The following is a 22,127-nucleotide window of genomic DNA, read 5'->3' on the forward strand; positions in this document are numbered from 1 at the left end:
AGTTGTTTCTGAGAAGCTCACGAAAACCGGTTTTAGCAAAGAAATTACATAAATACTTATAACCACATTTAGGAAAGTATGTTTCATTAAGATCTAAATTTAAATTTAAAAGGTATTAAAAAAGGTAAAAAGTAAAAATCAAATACTCAAATACTGAAAATAAGTGATTCAAATATGACTAAAAGAATGAGAAATTACATGAATTAGTATCAATTACAGGCAAAAGAAAAAAAATGACCGGAATAAAAGTCAGGACACAGTCAGTGATTCAATAACATATTTTAATTTTCAGTGTTTTAGTATAAAAATCCCACCGGCCTGCTGTTGGCTGGTTTCTGCTCCCGTTGGCTATAACTGTGGTTTTATCCCAGAGAATCAGCTAAAGTACCAAATCTATTTACATATAACATCCACATCCAAAGGGGCCAAAGAAAAAAGGTAGTCTACCAACTGCTACCCAGCCAAAATAAAACATCAAACACTATCACCTCACCACTCAGAATTAATGCTATCAAAACAGAAAAATAAAACGATTCACAACAGAAGAAGAGGAGGGGCCTCTACATGTGGCTCCTAGCGCCTGTAGTATTTTCTCACCACACCTTCTCTATAAAGTGATGCATATACATTTTCTGCTTTAGAATAAATTAGTACAGGCACATTCTCTTCTCCTAAACAAATGAAGTTCAGTTCAGGTGGAGAAGAGGTTCATGTGAGATTTTACAGAAGACTTGAATTCATCACAGCACAAGAACAGAAAAGCCAAAAACCTGAAACAACTGGTCTAACAAAAGAGAAAGAAAACAAAACAAAAAAAAAAAACACTTTATTGGGAAACCTGTGGGCAGCAGTTTCAGTTTGTTTTTATCTTCTTGTTGTTTTGGTTTCTGTGTGAACTACGCACTTTAGGCATTTTAAACTTTGAGAGCTTCTATATAGATTTTATATAAATATCTACAAACGAAAAAAGAAGTAGCCCAATAAAAACATTCAGGTAAAAAAAAAAAAGAAAAAAAAAAGAAGCACACAAAATAATGCCACAGACAAAGAGAACTTGAAGCTTGAGAACTCAATAACTTACAAAAAACGTACAAAAGAAGCTAAAATAAACATGTTCAACACAATATGCATGTTCGTTTTGTTTTTTCTCTCTGTGGAGATAGCACCAGCAGAAACGCCGACATCATCGACGATGATGTGAATAATCACCTCTGACCATATAAATATCAGAATGCTGTGTACCAAAACAGACTGAGGGAGTGAATAAATTAGTGTCAGGCCTAGTACAGGATATTTACAGGAGCTGCTGCTGTCACACACACACACTCATGGACTATTTCATGGCAGTGAGATTGCAGCAGTCTTGCAGCACATTTAAAGTGGTCAGAGGGTGAGCTCTGACACATTCAACAGGTTTAGACCTGCAATTTTTCAGTCCTCACAGTCAAAGTTTCTTTTTTCCTTTTCACTTTTTGCACCTGCTCACTGAGTTTTCATTGCATAGCTCTTTGACAAATAGGATGAACATCACAAGCTACATTAATTCAGGCAGGTGGGACAGATGTGTGAGGAGATGTGAAGACAATCTAGTTCCAGTTCTCAGGAAACAGTACACATGATATGCGAGTGCGTGTGTGTGTATGTGTGTTGTGCGTATTAGGCTGAGACAAAGCACATTTGCAGTGACCATGTTAAAAACAAAAGTTTCAGAAGAAGAGATGGTCGATGGGAGGATTCTTGAGCTGGTGGTGGTTAGAAAGTGGGATGGTGGGAGACTTCAGTCCTTGACTGTGAGGCTGGTGCTCTGCTCCAGTTCCTTGCTGACATGGTTCAGGTGTTTCATTGCTCGATCAAAGGCGAGCCGCACAGTTTTTCTGATGGAAGAAGCCCGAGCTTCCATCAGCTTCATTTTGTCAAGTGATTTGTTGATCCCGAAGGGAGCCATCTTGGATCTAGGAAGCCATTGCCTGAGGAAGGAGGAGGCCAGTTTTGAAAAGGTTCAGGAATATTTGACAGAAAGCTGGTTTTTAAAGTGAATCTAATTTCAAATATTTTTAAAGAACGCATTTCAGTATCACTTTCGTTAGTAGTTGGAAAATGATAATGTCACAATAATTAGCCACATTTCAATTATGCGTAAACATTTGTGTTGGACCTATGTTTTGATTATTGAACAGACCCATGGGCAGGTTCTTCCCCAGTCCGACGTCATTGTATGAATTGCCTGTTTACATGACTTGCTTTAGAGCAAGTATGTCCGGCTGCGACCCCCGATTGGATTATCTGATTTGACTGATTAGGGTTAGGGTTTATTGGACATGGTTTCTAAAGTAAAATGTGAAATACTTGGATGTATGTGGAGTGGGATGGTCCAACTATACCCTCCTGCAGGTCACAGCAAGAAGCTACTCCTTGAAAGTCAAAAGGGTTCAGTTAAGACTGTAAGAAGAGGGAACGCAAACCCAAAGAGACAAACTACAACAGTGACACAAAACTCCTATGAGGAGATGCATAAGGTATTGATTATGCTTTAACAAATGGAGGCTGATGACGTCTTTAATCATGTAAGAGCCCTGAAGTCTGATACAGGACTGGTCCAGGTTCCATGGGGGTAAATATTTACTGAAATTAACACTTGCTCCTTTCAAGTTGATAAGCCTCCAAGCAAATTATGTTACCACGATCTGCAGGCACAAGAACTATGATAGCGATTTACTTTTTTTTGTTGAGGGAACCAAATCAATCCAAACCCACAAATGTTTGTAGTACGGTGCGGCTAATATATGGGGGTTTTTTTGTTTGTTTTTTTCATGCCACCAAAAACATTTTTGCCTCGTAACATTAAACCAATAAAATTGACGAATAGTTCAGCCCAGCCGGAAAAGGGTGGAATGCCCTCTCCGGATTGGGAATGAGTGGAGGAGTTCAAGTGTCTTGGGGTCTTGTTCACGAGTGAGGGACAAATGCATCCGCAGTGTTGCGGGCGTTGCACTGACCCGCCGTTATGAAGAAGGAGCTGAGCCAGAAGGCAAAGCTCTCGATTTACTGGTCAATCTACCTTCCTACCCTCACCTATGGTCACAAGCTGTGGGTAGTGACTGAAAGAACGAGATCGCGAATACAAGCAGCCAAAATGGGCTTCCTCCGCAGGGTGTATGGGCTCTCCGTTAGAGATAGGGTGAGAAGCTCGGTCATCCAGGGGGGGCTCGGAGTACAGTAGCTGCTCCCCTGCATCGAGAGGAGCCATATGAGGTAGCTCGGGCATCTGGTTAGGATGCCTCCTGGATGCCTCCCTGGTGAGTCAAGGGCACGTCTCACTGGGAGGAGAATACCCCTAATACGCACAACACACCCAGGAATACCCAGGACACTTTGAAGAGACTATGTCTCTCGGCTGGCCTGGGAACACCTCGAGGTCCCCCTGGAAGAGCTGGAGGAAGTGGACGTCTGGGTTTCTCTGCTCAAGCTTTTGTCCCCGCGACCCGACCCCCGGAGAAGCAGTTGGATGGCATAATAAAAAAAAAACTTTTATTTTCTAATTACTTGATTCTTCTGTTAACTGTGAGAGGTTGAAAATATAATTTATTAAAACAGACAAAGATGAAAGAAGTAGAGACTTGGTCAACAGCAGCGCCTGTGATGAGTCAGTGTGTGGTGACAGGAATATTAGAGTGGATTAAAAGTAAATTCGTAAAACCGTAAATTCAAGACTATAAGCCGCTACTTTTTTCCCAGGCTTTGAGCACCACGGCTTATAATACGGTGCGCATAATACACTTTTTTTTTTTTTGTCATGCCGCCTATTTACAAACAACTTTCTTTGTAAATATCTCATATTACAATGTGCGCAGTTTATAATCCGGTGCAGCCTATACAACCTATACAAGGATTTTCTTTTTAGAATTAGAGGGTGCGGCTTATATTCAGGTAAATGGTAAATGGACTTGTACTTGTATAGCGCTTTTCTAGTCTAACTGACCACTCAAAGCGCTTCACTACATGCCACATTCACCCCACTCACACACATTCATACAGCACGTCTTAAGATTCTTAACTACGTGCTTTTTTTTTTCATACACATACCCCAGTGATACACTGGGAGGCAACGTGGGGTTCAGTGTCTTGCCCAAGGACACTTCGACATGTAGCCTGGGGAAGCCAGAGTCGAACCACCGACCTTCCGATTGGTGGGCGACTGCTCTTCCTCCTGAGCTACACTATAGACGTGCACTCTATAGTCCGGAATTTACGGTAGTTTATGGCTGACTGTTCTTCTGTTGTTTTAGCATGTCTGTGGATGCCAAAACGTGTCAACCTCTATCTCCTGTGTGCGTGTGTTTGTGTGATCTGACAGCAGCTTTGCCCTCACCAGCTGCGTCTGCTGTCGAAGAAGTGGACGAGGAAGAGTTTCTCTGCGGACCTGAACTGCATCTGCTCTCCGGCTCTGAGAACGTCCAGAGGCGGCTTGGGAACCTCCACCCCGTTGTGTTGAAACAACGTCCTCCGAGGTCTGGGGTCCATGATCTGTGAAGACAAAAACAGTAGGAGGTATGGATACTGAAAATTTGGAAGTATATCCTGGTGGAGTTGCCCTGACAGAACGTTTCAGAGACAGAGGCATGCAAGGCTGAGTTGAGCAAAAAGCGCTCAGAACGCACACCTACTAGACACACCAACCAGTCCACGCAGGCTAGCGGGATGTTCCTGTATGGCTATGAGCACAAATCACAAGCTACGGCATGGACAATGGAGGGGCAGATGAGCGATGAGATACAGAGGGGACTAACACTCACTCACCAGGGCAGGGAAGGAGGGATATCCATTACATTTAGCCCAAACTAGTTTAAGAGGCTCCAGAACAAATGGAGAAGCAGCAGTGGGCTTCCACACCTCTACAGGAACAACGACAAGCAAGTTATGAAGGATTCACTGAAACAGAGAGCACAACCATTCTGAAAACACAGCCATACACGTGGGGAGGGAACACGCACAAAGACGTTGTCCAACCTCACAACAGATCTCACAGGAGGGTGCACGGATACACACACTAACACAATTAATTTAAACATATGAAGATTTTTCTGTGTTGTCATTTGGATAAACTAGTGTATGGAAAACAAGGTGTCAGAGGGCTACAATATATTTTCAATATGCGTGTTTGTAATTGATATTAATATAAATATAATATAAATCTGAGGTCAGAGCAAGAAAGCTACACAATGCACACCTGTGTAGAAATGCACTGTTGCAAATATTTGTTGGAAGCATACCTGTGAAATTTTAATTGAAGAGTTTATCATGCGGTCCTGCGGATGATCAAGTATGATATATGGTATATGATCAAGTATTTATTCAGTTGTAACTCCTGCTACTTTTTATTTTGTGTTCCCTCTGCTGGAATCTCTTGCTCAAAAGCTGCATGTTTCTGATCTTCAATTACTGGCCTAACAAACCTGCCCAGAGTATATTTCTGTATTATTTGTTGTTGTCTCTCTTTCTTCTCACACTTAATTCGTTGAGGTGGACAGTCGCTCTCCCTGATTCTGGTTCAGTCGCATGTTTCTGTCGAGGTTCTTCTCCCCACTGCCACCAAGTGCTGTTCAAATGCATTTTGTTGTGTTTCTCTGTTTGTACAGTGCCCAGAGATAACTGTGAATTTGCATGGTATCAAAGAAATGACTAAACAAAAACCTTTTTATTTTGATTTGAGGGAGCACCTTTTGAATTTCTAACAGCTAACAATAGTCACAACCAGTCTTTGACCCACACTGTGTTGCACATAAATGAGGAGATGAAAAAAGGCACACATACACCACAGGTTCCAGATGCATAAATAATGCGTGCCACACACAGGTGTGTATGCCTATGAAAAATGTGTGCATCTCATGCATTCTTAAGACCATGCGTACATATGCTTTTGGAACAATTTAAGTCTCATGTAGAGAGGTGGAAATGGCAGGAGACATTTAACACAAAACTAAAAAGATTATTTAACAGGGCTCACTCAGTATGATAGTGCTATAAATAATTGCTGCCATGCTTCAAGGTCATGTGTAATGGCTGAGGAAGAAATTGCCATCATTGGAAGGAGAACTGAGTATTTAAAGATTGCTCTGACTTTCTGTCTCATACACTGCTCTGGGCTGCTAAAGGCTGTTTAAGAAAACAACCAACATACCATGCTTCATGTGTCTCCCTCAAAACCATCTCCTCACAAGGATATACGTCCATCCATTGAAGACAAAGCAGCAGTTGTCATCCTCACAGTCCTTTGCCCTCTGTTCATGATTCCAGCAATGAGACTTTGAAATAAAAACAGATTTAATTTCTTCTGCCTTAGTGATGAGAGTCTCAGTTTCATATTTAGTGAAATAGTGCTTCATCATTGTTACTGCTTTCACGCGTCCTCAGGATCAAAGAGAAGTTTCAATACTATCAATTGGTTCCCTTAGCTAGGCAACTTTTTTTAACTGGCCTTCAAGTGAATGGGACTAATTTGGAATTTAATTAATTTAATTTGATTGTATTATGATTGTATTATAATGAATTGGATTGTAATTGACTTGAACAAGTCTTGAGATTACATTTGTCTTGATTTGGTGCTATAGAAATAAAACTGTATTGAATTTAATTAAATTGGATTAAAAACAGGAGTGAAAATAAGGCACAACATATTACGTGCTCTTTTGCCTTACTTGTTTAAATTGGGCTGAAAAGGACTGAGCAGTTTGTTAGATTGACACAGAACATCTTTAATGCCAATGCAATATCTATACCAAGTCTTAAGACAAGTATTGTTTTAGTGTAATGATAGTAGGGGTGCAACGGTACAGGTAACCCACAGTACGGTCCGTACCTCGGTTTTTCAGCCACGGTTTCGGTATGTGTTTTGTGCGTAAAGAGAACAATTTATTTCTCCCAAAATTCTCTGTTTATTTTGCTTGTCAGCAAAAACTGTAAACATACCCGTATCACTGATGAACTGAATAATAAAAAACTTTTCTTTCAAGTGAACAGTTACTAAACACAACTTTCAAAAGGTAAAATTAAAATTCTGACTCGGAGCTCAGAAATGACGACATTTGTGTGCAACTTGAACGCACCATTAGTCGCAGCACATAAACGCTGCCCTCTCAACGTATGCTGCAATGTAAATTAGTCTAACTAACAGGACATTACTCCGTTGTTAGACTCTGTTAGCCCAGCTGTCCACACCAGAGACCATCCCCCACTAGAAGGCCCACGGACCATTGGCAATCGCAGAGCGGGCCAGTTTGGCGGCCAGGCCACCGGGAAATGTCCTGGTGCTCCCGATGGCTAGTCCACCACTGCTCTCAACTCCTCCGCTAGTAGGGCTGGGTATCAATCCAAATTTTTTCGATGCCGGTACCAATACCGGTACCTTCACTTCGATACCGGTTCCTGAACGATTTTATAATATCAATTATAATTCGGTCGGTGCCTTAAAAGAGCCGAAGTTCGGTACCCAGCTCTATCCGCTACTGCTGGCATTGCCTCTTTGTTTTCTTTTTTCCGCTTCCATGTGCGAGCTGCACTTTGAACCCGCCTCAGTTACAACAGTGTGACTGACAGGGGATGCGTGAGTGGAGGCGCAACACTGATTGGACATTAACTTGCGTCTCGTGGGGAGAGCTTTTCACCTGCCTGGACAGGCACACACTGTGGCCTGTAAAGCATCAGCGCAAAATGAATTGCAACACTGAAAATCTGCGGCCCATAAGGGTGTACTGTCCCGTGCAGGACGGACCGAACAGTTCAATATTTTACCGAGTACCGTTGCATTCCTAGATAATAGTCACGTCAAATGGTGTCCATAATAATAAAAAACAATTCAGCAATATAACATATTCACCGTAATTATCTAAAATACAATGTGTGCAAAAGAAATTGTTTTGAACATATAGTTCCCTCTGAACATGAACAGCAAATAATATCCTTCACTTTCCCTCCACCTCATCCATCACAAATTTTGTGGTTCAACTTTCCATTATCATTTAAGGACCCGTGTGTAACAAGCTGACAATAGGCTGTCGTGCATGTCTGGAGCATCTGTGAATGTCTCTCTCTTATCTTTCTGGTGTGTAAAACACCACCAGCATTGTCAGACTCCATCAACGTTTTTATTGTCCAATTCAATGAGCTGAATCAGTGTTGGGTCTGTTGGTGAGAGGGCTCACTCTGATTAGCTATTCAGTGAAGTGAATGAGAACAAGAGAAGGGAGGCAGCAGTGACGATGGAAAGCAAACTTACCATGTTACACGCAATTTATTCTCATTTATCATCATTTCCCTAGAACAAGCGGCACTTACACAACAACAAAACTAAATGATAAACGTGCTTCAAGAGACCAGCAATATATGACACTCAGCTATGTTTACTCCTTAAACATTAAAAAGTAAACATAAAACATAAAAACCTGTCCACCAGAATCCAAACGCCAGTAAACAATTGTCAGTAGTTGTTCTGTAAATCCTCATTTCAAGGTCTCCTATAAAAAGACTTTTATATCAAGAGTCTGGACATTCAAAAGACCTCACTTAAAAACAGTGCGCAATGTCTCAGAGCTGAAATAGTAGAAAAGTAAGAATGCAGTGTGTAAGCAAGAATTTAATCTCATAAATTAAGCATGCTGATTAAATCAATATTAGCATTCTAAAAGTATATGCAAATTAGATGACTGTTTGGAGACTAAAGTAAGAGTTGCCATGCTGTTTCATGCACAATAATCAGATTATACTAATTTAGGGGTACAGACACTGCTTTACTCACCTGAAGGGCTCTTGGCTGCTTTGGCGAAGTCTCCATTCTCTATGCAGGTCATCAGAGTACTTTTGTCATCCACGGTGCTTCGTCGAGCCACAGCTGGTCGCCCTTTACCACTTTTAGACATGATGACAGTACTAAAAGACACAAGTATGGAAAGGTTTAGGAAACGCCTACATGTGTCAACCGTGGTTGGCAGTTTGTTTGATAAAATATTTAAATTTCCGATTACTGCCGATTACAGATCAACGTTTTTTCCACTAACATATCAATTTATCAATCATTATTGCAGTTATTATTAATTAGGTGAAAACTGTTACAAGACACAATTTTTATGTTGGATTGACTATAAGACAATTTTCCATCTTTAAAACTTACCAGTAGGGATGCACCGATCCTTTTTTTTCACCTCCAATATTGATACGGATATCTGAGGTTTAGTATCGGCCGATACCGATCCGATACAGAAAAACAGCGCGAAATTATGGTAACAAACAGTAAGTTTCATTGCGTGAAAAAGACTGGGATTATTCTTTTGTGCAAGACAACATCAGACTTGACTTAAACATTTCTTTCCTATTTTTAAAAAAAAAAAAAAACAGATATAAATCTACTGAATTACTTATTTATTTAATAATTGTGCAACAATAAAACCATAAAAATATAACAAGTGAAACTGGTTCAGTCAGTGCAATTAGGGATTCAAAATCCAATGTAAATCAAAATATTAAATAATAAAGGAGCTGAAATTGAGAAAAAAAAACAATAGCTTCACTGGTTTGGTTAAAAAAAAAAAAAAAAATTATTTTTAACAAAATCGACCAATGTGGATCGTCCCATTGTCACCAATACCCGATCTCGAATTTTCTTCCATATCAGTACCGATATCTGATCCAAATATCGGATCGGTGCATTGCTACTTACCACCCAATGTAACTGAGTTTTTTTCACCTCTCACTTTATATGCATACAAAATTTCATTCACTCATTAGATTATTGTTCAGTAAACAGAAGGGATAGCCTTGATTTTAATGTTAAATGTCATGGTTTGCGTCCAATGTTAATAAACTGGAGACTCAGTCACCTCGTGCTGCAGAGGATGCTGCTGCTGGATGATATGCTGGACTCGGAGGCACAGCGGCGACGTGGCTCCAGCAGGCGAGGAGATGGTGAGACCACATCTTCCTCCACCACAAAACCATTTGCAATTCCTTCAGGGAAAGATTTAGGGAAAAAAAAAGGGAATTTGCCACTCAGCATTCACCTGTACATAAAGACAAGCTTTTTAAAATGAGGACAATAATTTCATACTTGAGTTTGCTTTTAAATGGGTACCTGTGCCGAGACGTTTGATGGGCGTCTCCTCATCCTCCTCACAGTCAGCGCTGGTGCTCCGTGTTCTTTTCTTCGGCAAGAGGAGGGTCTCCAGTCGTGGGATCACCACAGACAGGAAAGTTTTTGCTCCAAGGGGCGGCGGTGACACAGGAGATACATCTTGGGTTTTGGGTGGTTTCTGTGGGCTGGCACTCTTGGATTTGCGGAATAAGATGTTGGTCCGTCGGTTGCAGGTGCCAGAGGCTTCTATGTGAATGTCGCCATTGGGAATCGGCTGGTCTGGAATGTGCCCACTAGGGGAATCCATGGGCACTGAGGTAGATGTGTTGGTGTTGTCATCAAGCTCCATGGGAGTCTGGTCTGAAAACGGTTTGACTGGCTTCAGAAAGGGAGGTTCTGAGTTGCTGGGTGAGCTTTCGGTCTGGGACAGTGAGGTTAACAGCTCTAACGTTGGCGGATGTAAAGACTTATCCTCTTGTGGCATGCAAGGGTCTGTTGGGGTTTCAGGTGATTGCTTCTCTTTCAACTCAGGGGGGGATGGGATGCGATCTGAAGAGGAGGGAGAAGGTGGTGGGAGGGACTTCTTCAGGCTTATCTCGTTGCGGACTTCCATGATGGTCTTTTTGAGCAGCTTGAGCCTCTTGCTGCGGGATGGGCTGTGCTTCATGGCAGTGCTCAGGTCAAGTTTCTCCAGAAGCTCCTTCAGTTGATCCTCCAAAGGTGTCACCTGACGGTAGGTGGGGTTTAGAAGGCGGTCCACTGTGAAAGACCGACACAAACCTCATTGCAGCATTAGCTCAGCAACATCCCCCCCAATACTTTTTTTTAAAATAAATGATGCAACTGATTCAATTAATGACTGAAATTTTTTCTTTTTAAGTCAAATTACTCATCAACTCATTTCTATTTTTCAAATGCCATTTAAACCTGAAACACAGACCACTTCAACTTTTTAAGTGCTTCAACTAAATCTTTTCAACTTTTCAAATAGTACTTCAACCATCTTACAGCAATCTTTTACACTTCAACTGTGTAGCTGAGGTGGTAATGGCTTGTATAGAAAACTCCACCCACGTATTCAACATGCACAATATTAATATTACCACGTATACTAATAACTTGTTTGCAAGGATTTTACATGCAACTTAAAATTCAAGCAAATTCAAGCATTTATTTTATTTAGTTGTTTTAGGGATTTATAGTCCACTACTGGTTTTTCAACTTATTTCTGAAATTATTGTTACTTTTTAGGGCAAACAGAGACTGCAGACCAGAAATCTGATAACTGCAAGACGTTCATGGAACCTTGCTGCCATAAGCTATTTTCACTGTGATTTACTTTTACTTGTTCAGAATGACAAGTAAAGGCTAAATAGCACAGTAACAAAATTTGCTTTCCAATAGCAAACGGTTGTCCCAGAATCAGCAAAGTAAACAGCATTGGTTTCTAAGCTGACAAGCTCCATCGTGCTGGCTCTCCTTAACACGCACTGATTCAGGTAGCATGACTTGGCCGAATAAGGAACTGACAACAACAGGTGTCAGAGTGAATTCACTCTTTATCATCACTTTATCTTCTAACTCATTCATTAAAGAATATTTACCTTTTGAAAGTTAAACAATAAGCAAATATGCCCAAATGATACTTTCAAACCTTTAAATTAAATAATTTCAGTCTAATCTAATTTAATCCACTGACATCAAGATATAAAATGTCTGGTAAAATCTCTTAAGACACGTTTCCTGCCTCTTAAAGAGGAATCAACTTACCATCCTCCCAGGAGAAGGAAGGTGGTGCCTCTAGTTTCGGTACCTCAGGCAAGTGCAACCCACTGGGGAAGTCAAAACCGATCCTGTCAGCCTCTCTGCGAGCCCTGCGGAGGATGACCCCTCCGTGATCCAGCATCCGCTGAGCTGCCTTGTAGAAGAATGTGTCCTTGGCATTGTATGTCATGCAGTTAGTGATTATGAGGTTGAAGTCAGCTTCAAATTCATCCAAACTCTTGTAGTCATGAGCATCGATTCTTTTCCTCATTGTAGAGAAGTCCATCGGATCCTTGATGTGGTCCAGGTAGTCAGGGACCTGCAGAGGGTGAATGAGACACATTAGTTGCAGACTGAGAAGAGATGAGGCTTAATTAGCTACATCATTTTGTGTATGCTTGGAAAGTAGTAATGAAATATTTGAGCCTTATTATGGTGAGGAAAAAGACAAGAAGAAACTCATCCATGCATTCATCTCCAGTAGACTCGATTACTGTAATGGTCTTTTAACTGGACTTCCCAAAAAGAGCATTAAACATCTGCAGCTCATCTAGAACGCTGCTGCTAGAGTTTTAACCAGGACTAAGAGATCTGAAAACATCACACTAGTTTTAAAATATTTACTCTGGCTTCCAGTCAGTCACAGAATAGATTTTAAAAAACACTCATAAGAAACCCTGATCTGGAATACGGCTTATATTCTGCATCTAATTGCTTTAAACTATCTTTCAAAAGATCAATGGACAGTTACAAACCTCCTTAATGTTGACAGGGTGGGCAAAGATGCTGTACTGGTCTTTCTCCTGCAGCTGACTGAGCACCGCCCTCAGCAGGATGTTGAAGGGGGTCAGCTGGACTTCCAGCACCGACTGCTGGAGCTTCATCTGAGGGAAGAAGACAAACAACACTGATGAAAGCTGACCAGCTCCACACACAATAAATAGAAAAAGGCTACAGTTCGTATACCTGCGTTCCTATAGAACATCAAATTAACTGGTGTCCATTTCTCAATGACTGTTTTTTGCACATTCACTTAAGCCCCTAATTTTTTTAGACATGTCCAAAAGGGACTGCAAATGTAAATGCAAGTGTTTACTGCATTCACTCGGCACTTCTTGCAAATAGTACCTTGGCAGCAGCTATAACTCAGGGTGTTGACTGTGTCGACCATGTGTGAATACAGCAGGTTAGGAATAAAAAATTAAATTAAATTCAAAACAACTAAACATGCACGCTAATAAATGTTAACTACTTTTAGCTCAATTACATTTAGCTTATCGCTCACATAAATGTATGTTATTGTGATGACTATAAAAACACTAAACATTATGGACAGACCGTAAGCTTTATTCACCATTCTCAACAAGCTGTAAACACAATACAGATAACTTTTGCATCATGTCCTGCCACATGTCTGGTCTACCTTGCTGCCACTCTGTAGTGTTTCCTGTTGTAAGAGCACACCTTCAGATGAGAATCTGTAGCTGTGAAGTGCTTGTGTGAACGAATAACCATGAAGAAAACTGACGTGATTTTCTGCACTATCCAAACAATATCTGGTATTCATGTGACAAAACAGCCACTGACAGCTGGTGCCTTTGGTGGAGAGGAGATTTCAAGAGCAGCATAATAATGGTCTACATTAAACCTTCAATTTTATTCACATTTCTGGAAAAAACTGACAAAATAATAGCAAACTGTGTGTTGAGAAAAAAAGCTGAAATGATATATAGCTTAAGAGTGATTTTGCATTAAGCCTGTGCTTGGTGTTTCTGGTTCATGGTTATAATTAATTTCACATCCAGACAGGAACCATGTCTTCACTTATATATTTCAAATTAAGCTTTGAGCCACAGATTCAGAAATATAAAATACTTAAAACACTCCTACCTCCTCTCTCTTCAGCTTCTCTCTCTTCCTAATAAGTTCCAGCAGCAGACGGGCTCGCTCGAGGTCATGGCGGAGGCGGTGCCACTCTTTCAACTGCTCCTTCAGTGCCTGGTTGGTCTCCATGCGGTCCTGCAAGAAGCACACAAGCTTCTTCTCAATAACAAGTATATATCGAAAAATAATGCTCCAATGTAATCATCAGCACTGACCATCTGCTTGACTTTAGATGGCTGAGGGTTAGACTGTAGTCGACGGATTAGGGGCACATTGTTTCTTGATTGCCTCTTCATCACCCAGTAGCTCAGCACCCGCTCAACAAATAGACGCTTCCTTTGAACTGCTACCTGGTTCAGGATGGTGTCAAAACTACACCACAGGACACAGAAAGAGAGGTTAACCATCAGAACTTGGCCTGTGTGCTTTTTTTATAAGTTGTCTGTAGTCGCTCTGCGTTGTTGCTTTGACCAGACAATGATGATGTTACTCTTTTCCTAGATCTAACATATTGACATTGTGTGGAAACATTATAGCTGACTGGGAAAGCTGGCTGGGAAACCCGCTTGCACTTTTCTGCAACAAACTCTTGGAAAACAATGTCAAAATATGAGGTCTCCAATTGTTGATTAAAAACTACCACAGAAAATATTCTTTTAAAATCAGAATACATCAAGCTTATTAAGATGAAATTACATGGAAGAGAGAAACAGATGACCAAAACATAATATTGTTGCGTCTTTGTTGCCTTCTTACCTTGACACAGTGATGCTCGGCCCAGAGTTGGTCGGCGTCACAGCTTCTGGTTCCGGTTCTAGCTCTGCTCTATTAATCTTTTTCTTTTGCCAGCCCTTGGAGCGAGCCTTCCCCCTCTTGTCCGCCCTCTTGTGACAGGCTCCATTTTTGGGGTGATAGTTCTCATAGATGTTGAGAGGCCTTCGGTCACAGCCTTCAGGTGTGTGACTGCAGCAGAAGGCAGTTTTTTTTACAGAGAAGACGGTGGCACCAGATGTAGTCATCTCCTTGACAGGCTCCATCTTCATGTAGAGGCCAGCCTTTTGGGCACAGCTGACGTGGAAGGCAGTATAACAGTTGATCTTGTCACACTGGATGCAAGCTCCTGCACCCTTCGCCTTACACAGGTAGCACGTGAGCTTCCAGCGGGCCGGTGGGATGTTGCGGACACCATCGATGGGCTCAATGAAAACTGTGTCAGAGAACCCAACTTCAGGCACCCACAGAGCACATGCTACATGGCCCCAGCGGTCATCGTCTGTCTTCTTCAGAGCACCTCCTCGGTTGGGACAAAAGAGGCATTCAGCTGGTCGTGATGGACACTGTAGACAGTGACGGCACAACCACTGACCCTCAGGGATGTACGGCACACCGTAACACTCCTGGTGCACTGGAATATTACAGGAGTCACAGAAGAGGATGACATTACTATCTGCTCCATCTCCATCCATGCAGATGCAACAAACAGCATCCTCATCTACCAGCGACTGGAGGTGGTTCTGACCTTGTGTGGCGAAATAGGACTCCTTCTCGAAACGGTCCATGAGGAACTCAAACAGGTTATGTGACACCTGACTGATACCCTCACTCCTCCTTTTCTCATTAATAAGCTCCAGCCAGGCGTAGTCTTCTTCGTCCATGTCATACTCCACCTCCTCATCCAGCTCCTCTGCTGTCCTCTCAGCGTATTTGTAATATGCTGCTGACCTCTTCGGCACAACTGGCAGATTGTATTCAACCGTTCTAACCCTCGGCTCCAAAAGGCCACCAGTGCTGCAACCATGCGAGGCGATGAGGGCAGCGTTCTTCTTCTGCTGGTTATTTTTCAGACGTACAGAGCGAACCAGGACCTGCTGGGGCTTCTCATTGTTCTCCTTGTTGCTATTGCACTCCATGATCTCCTGGGCTGTGGGGTCATCATCAGAGATGACATCCAGCTTGTCATAGATGCTGAGCCGATGCACCCTGCCATCCACCTCCAACTCCACCATCCGCTGCGCTTGTGCATAAGTAAGCGTCTCCCTGTTGGGTGAAGGCTTGATGGGAGAAGACTCCCTCTTTAGCATAGCTGGGCGGTGATTTCTGCCTTTTTTCTTCATGTTGTTGCTGCAAGGATCCTGAAAACAGCATCATTGAAACGAATCAATGACTCACTGATGCAATGGTGTTGCAGATGTAAACAGAAAACGCTGAAAACATTTTTTCATTACATTTAACACATTTAACATTGAACACACATGAAAGTATGGGTTGGATCTCACAGAATGTGAAGCAATCACTAATTACCAAAAAAGCTAAATGCTGATTTGAAGGAGCAATGTTTAAAAGTTTATTTGTTTTTACAAAAATAGCAACATTTCTCACAGCCCTCAGTCAGATATATGCTGAAAAATATCCAAAAATAGAGTTTGCATATTTGATGGTGTTCTATATTTCTCCTTGTTAACATGTTATGGATTTAGATGAGCTTTCTGCATTCACACAGAACACTGAAACACTACTATACTCTCTTCACTGGGAAGTAATGCACAGCTGAGGAGGAATTAAGATATAGACATGAAATAATGTAAAACAAAATAAGACCTTACTGTTAGCTCTTATATGGAATCACAAGTATTGCCCTTATAAATGTTTGTCAATATGTTTGTTGTCAATATGCCTTTGTTGATACAGATGCTATTTCAGTAAGTTTCTAAGACAATCGAGGATAGTTTGAGTGGTCTTACCAAAACTGCTAATATGTGAGATTAGATTAGATTCAACTTTATTGTCATTGCACAGAATACAGAAAAGTACTGACACAACAAAAAGCAGTTTATTGTTTATTTATTGTTTATTGTGGTAGAATCCAACATACCTTTTGACTCAATCATTTACTATCTAGTACTTGCCAGAGAGCAACATTTTAATGTATACATCTCTAACTTCATGCATAATAAACCACTTCACTGCGTACTGCAGAGCTGGTGACACTGGTGAAAAATTCTTAATCGGGGCTGCAACTACCTTCTTCAACTAAGATAAAGACTATTTCTTGTTTGATTTAATATATGAAACAAAAATAACAGTCGAAATAAAGAAAACCAGTGAACACCTCATCTGACGGAAAACGTTCAAAAAGTTTATTTCATTATAAAACATAAATAATTTATGGCAAGCCTTGTAACACTGCTCATAATGTTCTGCATTCAACCTTTAAATGGGGCGCTCCAGTGTGTGCTCGTGCAGCTTTAAATTAAGTGATAAACAAGCTTTCAGTTGGCTGCAAAATAGTGCAGGGGGGCGGAAACATAACGTTCACTGGATGAATGAAAGACATGTACCGAGGCCACCATGCACCCATTCAAATTGCAGCGACCTTCCAACAGGCAACAGTAGCCTGACTGGAGTTGCTTAGTGCCGTTTGTTGCTAATTAACGGTGGCTAACAGAAATAGTTGCATCGCCTCTTCCTTCCTCTGTGTAAATTGAACGAATTCCACTAATGTATTAAAACCTCAATTAGTAACCTATAAAGTTAATTTGTGTGATCGTTAGAACATGCTTTAAATGTACAGATAAAGAAGACACAGTGATGCCCCACAAACAGTCGGTGGCCTCTTTGCACACAAACTGAACGCATTGGGACACTCCGTCCAGAAATTGAGCTAATGTTACCATGCTAGCAGCAGGGGGAGGAAATATGGCGACCAACACAACAAGAGACTGCCTCAACTGAAATAGGTGTTTTCTCTTTAGACCTGTACATTGTACTTTTATTTTTGAACACTCTTATATGTTTGTAAACTAATATCAAAGAGACTATGAGGGCATGCGGCAAAACATACCTCGGTATTCTCTCGAATTCAGCTTAGAAAACAGCAGCAATGGCGGTGCGGCCTGCAGAGTAAAGCAGCAGTTAAATCCACATTCAGTCGGCTTATCCAATGGCGGCCGCGGTTCGTACCGAACCAAGTCAGATCTGAAAGTGACCGACAGGTATCCAGGGCGACGGAAACGTTTTCAAGTGCTAAAGGCGTATATGGGGATAAACAGTGATCGTTTGGACTGTGGAACAGTAGCTGGAGGTGGCTCAGCTGCCGCCTGGGCTTCTCTTCCCCCACAACAATGCGGTTGCGTGAGTCGCCACGCAGAACGTCATCGCGTACGCAGGAAAACCAGGAAGTAACTTCGGATTCCGTTTTTTAGAGGGACTTTACACATTTTTCAAATATTCGTTTCACCGATATTCACGTAAGAATTTCGAAATCCGAGTGTTGGCGTAAATCTGTCACAATAAAGGCTACGAACAAAATTAGATTTAATGTTTACCAACAGTTTGCTGTTGCAGATTTTTTCAACACTAACTCAAGCGGGAGAAAATGCATTCTGCATCCAAGGGACAATTCTCAGCAATTGGTTAATCTTGACAGCACAATAATGTGAAACCGCATTAAACTGTTAAAACTGTGTATCGATGATGTAAAGAATAATTATTATCCCAGTAATATATGGCTCTATGACTCAAAGTGAAGGGATACTTATGGCAGATGTATAACCAAATCAGTTTGGATGAGTACTTTGACAATCCAGCCCTTCAAAAGATTTGTTTTCCTCTCTTTTAGAGTAGCTCTCAAACTGTCGAAATACAGTTTTTCTTTAAAACAGTTAATCCAGGTTATATCCGGGTTGGAAAGATTATTTTTTGCTAGAGGCAATAATATAATAATAAAGTAATAAAACATAATAAAGGTTTTTTTTTTATTGTCTTCCTTATGTTGTTTACGAAACCCATTATATCAATCTTAAAATGAAAAAATATATGCCTGATTTCCACTGTAAAATAACTTTTATTTCTTAAATGTAAAAATTGTACAATTCCTCAATGACAGATGTAACTCAGTCGTAAGGAACATTACATTGAATCAGTCAAACCAATACAATTACACTCCGTAGAAAACCTTCAGTACCACGTGGCAGCTTGTGCTAAGCCAGGCTAAACATGCTCTGGCCCCCTTTCGCTACTGGACAAACCCATCTTCTCATTCAACCAATGCTCCTTTAACAATGCTGTCCTCAATTTGAGGGTCTTTTTTCTGCCAATAAGCTGTAGTTGGGAGCTGGGGTCAGGTGGACTCAGATAATGACTCCAGATCATCTGTATTCTGGCTGTGGCAGATAGATGGAGCATCCTCTTTGGACAGCAGGTTGCTCTTGCGGAGGTGGCAGGCCTGCTGGTAAGGGGGGCTTATAGGAGGCTGGGTGGGGGGAGTGTACCGATACTGCTTATCAGCATCAAGCTGAAAAAGGCAAGAAACAGTCAAGAAAATAATGAAACCAATAAGATCACTGCATTCATCACTTTGAAACAAGAATTAACAGATTCTTAGTTTCCACCCTGGAAACATACTGGATACGTTCCACTAATCATCCAAATGAAGATGTTTGGTGTGGGACCCAAGTAAAAACTTACTGATTGCTGTCTATTTCAAATGTAAATACCATTACATTCTTCTTTTTGCAAATTAACTTCAAACCTGAATATAAATTTATTTGATCAATTTAGCTTAAAATAACAAGACTATGGGGTAAATTACTTTTTATGAATGGTCATTGTCAGGTATTAATAAGGTTAGCACAAGAACAAAAAGTATGACAATTCTTTTCTTAAGGAAAAGTAGTACTGCCACTGTTTAAGAATTCTAGTTAAGGGATTGTATGTAAAATTTAAAAAAATATTTATCACCATCTTAACGTACACAAAGTATAAAAACAAAATGTACCGTAAATTTCGGACTATAGAGTGTACCTGAATATAAGCCCCGCCTCCTAATTCTAAAAAGTAAATCCACTTTGTACTTGTATAGGCCGCACAGGATTATAAACCGCGGGTGTCCACATTGTAATATGAGATATTTACACAGAAAGATGTTACACGGGAGGATTTTCGAACTTTTAATCAAATGCGTATGGTAACATAAACAAATACATACTGCAAATGCTTTTTTTCCCCAAACAGCGCCTGTAACACGGTTGGTTTTAACTTTAATACCTATCGGTAACACACAAACACGTGGTGTAAATGCTTTTTTTTTTTCCCTCTTCGAACAGTGCCTGTAACACGGCTGGTAAAAAAAAACAAGTAAAAAAAAAACAGTAGCCTACCAGGAAAAGTTATTGATCGCCTTCTTCATCTTCCTCCTGTGCACTAAAACCATCAAAGTCATCTTCTTCAGTGTCCGAACTGAACAGCCTCAGAACTTCGTCACTCACTTCAGTTTCTTCGTTGTTGCTCTCATAATCTCATTTCAGATTGATCGATTAATCTAAAAGCTGCATCATATGCATTTCTTCGTTTGTTTTCCATGTTGAGGGTGAGTACAAATGACCGATTTACAATAATTTTGTAGTGTAGGTATGTTTGATTTATTGCATAATTTCATTGGACCATTGTGAACTGTTTGTTAATTTTATTGGTCTAATGTTACAAGGCAAAATGTTTTTGGCGGCATGAAAAAAAAACAAAAAAACCCCGTATATTATACGTATTATAAACCGCGGTGCTCAAAGCCTGGGAAAAAAGTAGCGGCTTATAGTCCAGAATTTACGGTACTCAGAATGGTCCTTTTCAGGTTGACTTTTTCTGTATATGAGCAATGTTTTATGTATAAGCTGACTGACAGTAATTTCAGCGACTGAATCACGTTTAATTTAGTGACATTTTTAGATCTTAAGATATGAAAGTGACACTGTTTTATGAATTTACTATAACAAAAAAGGGAAAGAGTCAAGTGAGCTTTGTCCCTCAATTTTTCTGTCCCACAGATATAGTTAACTTTGACAGGTTTTTATGGATGCAGTTAGACAAGGAAGCACTTTTTCCTTAAAATTACTCAAATTTCTCAAAACTGTGGCCTGTTAAGTAATCTACCAATTATTCTTTTGAAAATTATTATCAATCATATTCGGACAGTGATGGATTAAATTTTACAATGATAAAATAATTAAATTCCAATCTAACCGAAAAATTTAAAAAACAATGAGATGACCCATTTGTCTATCACCATTGATTTAACAATTAAAGAGACAATTCAACTTTGTAAATGGGAAGAAAACCAACATACGAATAAAGCAGTTGACATAGTTAATAATGTATGAACCATGTTTAGTCTGGTATTACATAACAAAGCTCCTCACCTGCAGCGGGTAGGTCCTATCTGAGTCAAAGGCGCTGAGGTCACCACACGCCAGGAAGGGAACAATGATACGGTTTGGACCCTCTAACTGGTTAAAGTCCACATCTAAAGGGCAGAGACCAGAGGAGAGACTGAGGACAGAATTCATTAAATTACACACCTCTGCTTTCAATTACGTTTCTTGTTATGATCAACTGTATACAGCATTGTCCAGTGCAATGGATTCTGGGGTGTTAAACATGCTCTACAAAAAAAAAAAAAAAACTTTTTTAACATTAAAATCTTGGCTTCCCTGGAGCAAAGAAATAAAGAAGAGGAATCAGCTCCAGGCAAGAGAATGTTACCTTCCACAAAGAAACTGTTTATCAGCAAAGTCACAAAATAACAAACAGACAAAGAACCAAAACATGTAAATATTGGTGTTTCTATTTTTTTCAATGAAGACTGCTTTTGGGCAGTAAAGGACTGAACTTGCAATTTTTCATTTCAACAAGTAGAGAAAAAGCTTGGTCATTAACAATGTGCAGCTTGTAACACTGTCATACAGTAACTTTTCTCACAATAGTGCATTTACATGCACAGTTGGGTTGAGCTATGACTTGATTTTGACCTAGCCATTTAATTGGACCACTGTCATGGTTGCAATGTACAAGTGCAGGGGAGAAATCAAGTTTCTGATGATGCAGTGGGCAATGTGAGAGCCTCCTGCTTCAACCTTTCTCTGTTAGAGATAATCAAACATAAATACTTTCTAAGTATAGACAAAATCACTGCACAGACGCCATCTTCAGGTCACTTGAATGCCATTTTGTCATGGGACACCATAGTCATAAAATCAGGATTTAGTTTTTTTTTCCATCACAGTCCAGAAATGTTTAAGTGACCATGGCTCAGTGGTTAGTGGGTCATCCAGTAATTTGAAGGTTGGCGGTTTGATTCCCACTCCCACATACCCACCGCTCCAGTGTCTCTGTGCATTTGCATGTTCAACAGGTGCTAACATGGATGGGTTAGAAGCAGAGGACAAATTTCGTATATATATATATATATATATATATATATATTGTAAAAAATAGCTAAATGTGAGTGGATTGTCAACTATGTTTGGGCAGCCATTTTTATATTTAAGTGGCCTACACAAGTATTGACATTGTTCGGGAAACCTGCTCC

General features: G+C 40.5%; 2 protein-coding genes across 7 annotated transcripts in view; both read right to left on the minus strand.

Moving 5' to 3' along the window:
• Window positions 1–262: 262 nt before the first annotated feature.
• Window positions 263–17,938, minus strand: LOC140307530 (bromodomain-containing protein 1-like). 5 transcript variants are annotated; one of them, XM_072386461.1, is made up of 12 exons: window positions 17,610–17,935; window positions 14,525–15,900; window positions 13,984–14,140; window positions 13,775–13,903; window positions 12,640–12,768; window positions 11,891–12,203; window positions 10,121–10,879; window positions 9,870–9,996; window positions 8,792–8,922; window positions 4,798–4,892; window positions 4,370–4,524; window positions 263–1,967 (listed from the first exon to the last, which is right to left on the minus strand). In XM_072386461.1, the coding sequence occupies exons 2-12, from the start codon at window positions 15,880–15,882 to the stop codon at window positions 1,778–1,780; spliced, it is 3,543 nt and encodes a 1,180-aa protein (XP_072242562.1). In that variant the 5' UTR covers window positions 15,883–15,900; window positions 17,610–17,935; the 3' UTR covers window positions 263–1,777. The 5 variants fall into 5 exon arrangements, with proteins under 5 accessions (XP_072242562.1, XP_072242563.1, XP_072242565.1 ...); XM_072386462.1 differs by lacking the exon at window positions 4,798–4,892 and having other exon boundaries at window positions 1,858–1,967; XM_072386464.1 differs by lacking the exons at window positions 263–1,967; window positions 4,370–4,524 and having other exon boundaries at window positions 4,804–4,929; window positions 17,610–17,937.
• A 653-nt stretch (window positions 17,939–18,591) lies between these two features.
• ftsj1 (FtsJ RNA 2'-O-methyltransferase 1) overlaps window positions 18,592–22,127 on the minus strand; it is a 29,897-nt gene continuing 26,361 nt past the window's right edge. For both annotated transcript variants that reach the window (XM_072386467.1, XM_072386466.1), the window contains exons 10-11: window positions 20,959–21,062; window positions 18,592–19,061 (exon numbers count right to left, since the gene is read on the minus strand). In XM_072386467.1, the coding sequence (XP_072242568.1) occupies window positions 18,888–19,061; window positions 20,959–21,062 (278 nt within the window). In that variant the 3' untranslated portion in view covers window positions 18,592–18,887. The remainder of the gene's footprint in view (window positions 19,062–20,958; window positions 21,063–22,127) is intronic.

Source organism: Leuresthes tenuis, unplaced genomic scaffold, assembly GCF_036924035.1.
Source record: "Leuresthes tenuis unplaced genomic scaffold, fLeuTen1.0.hap1 SCAF_5, whole genome shotgun sequence".
Taxonomy (NCBI): domain Eukaryota; kingdom Metazoa; phylum Chordata; class Actinopteri; order Atheriniformes; family Atherinopsidae; genus Leuresthes; species Leuresthes tenuis.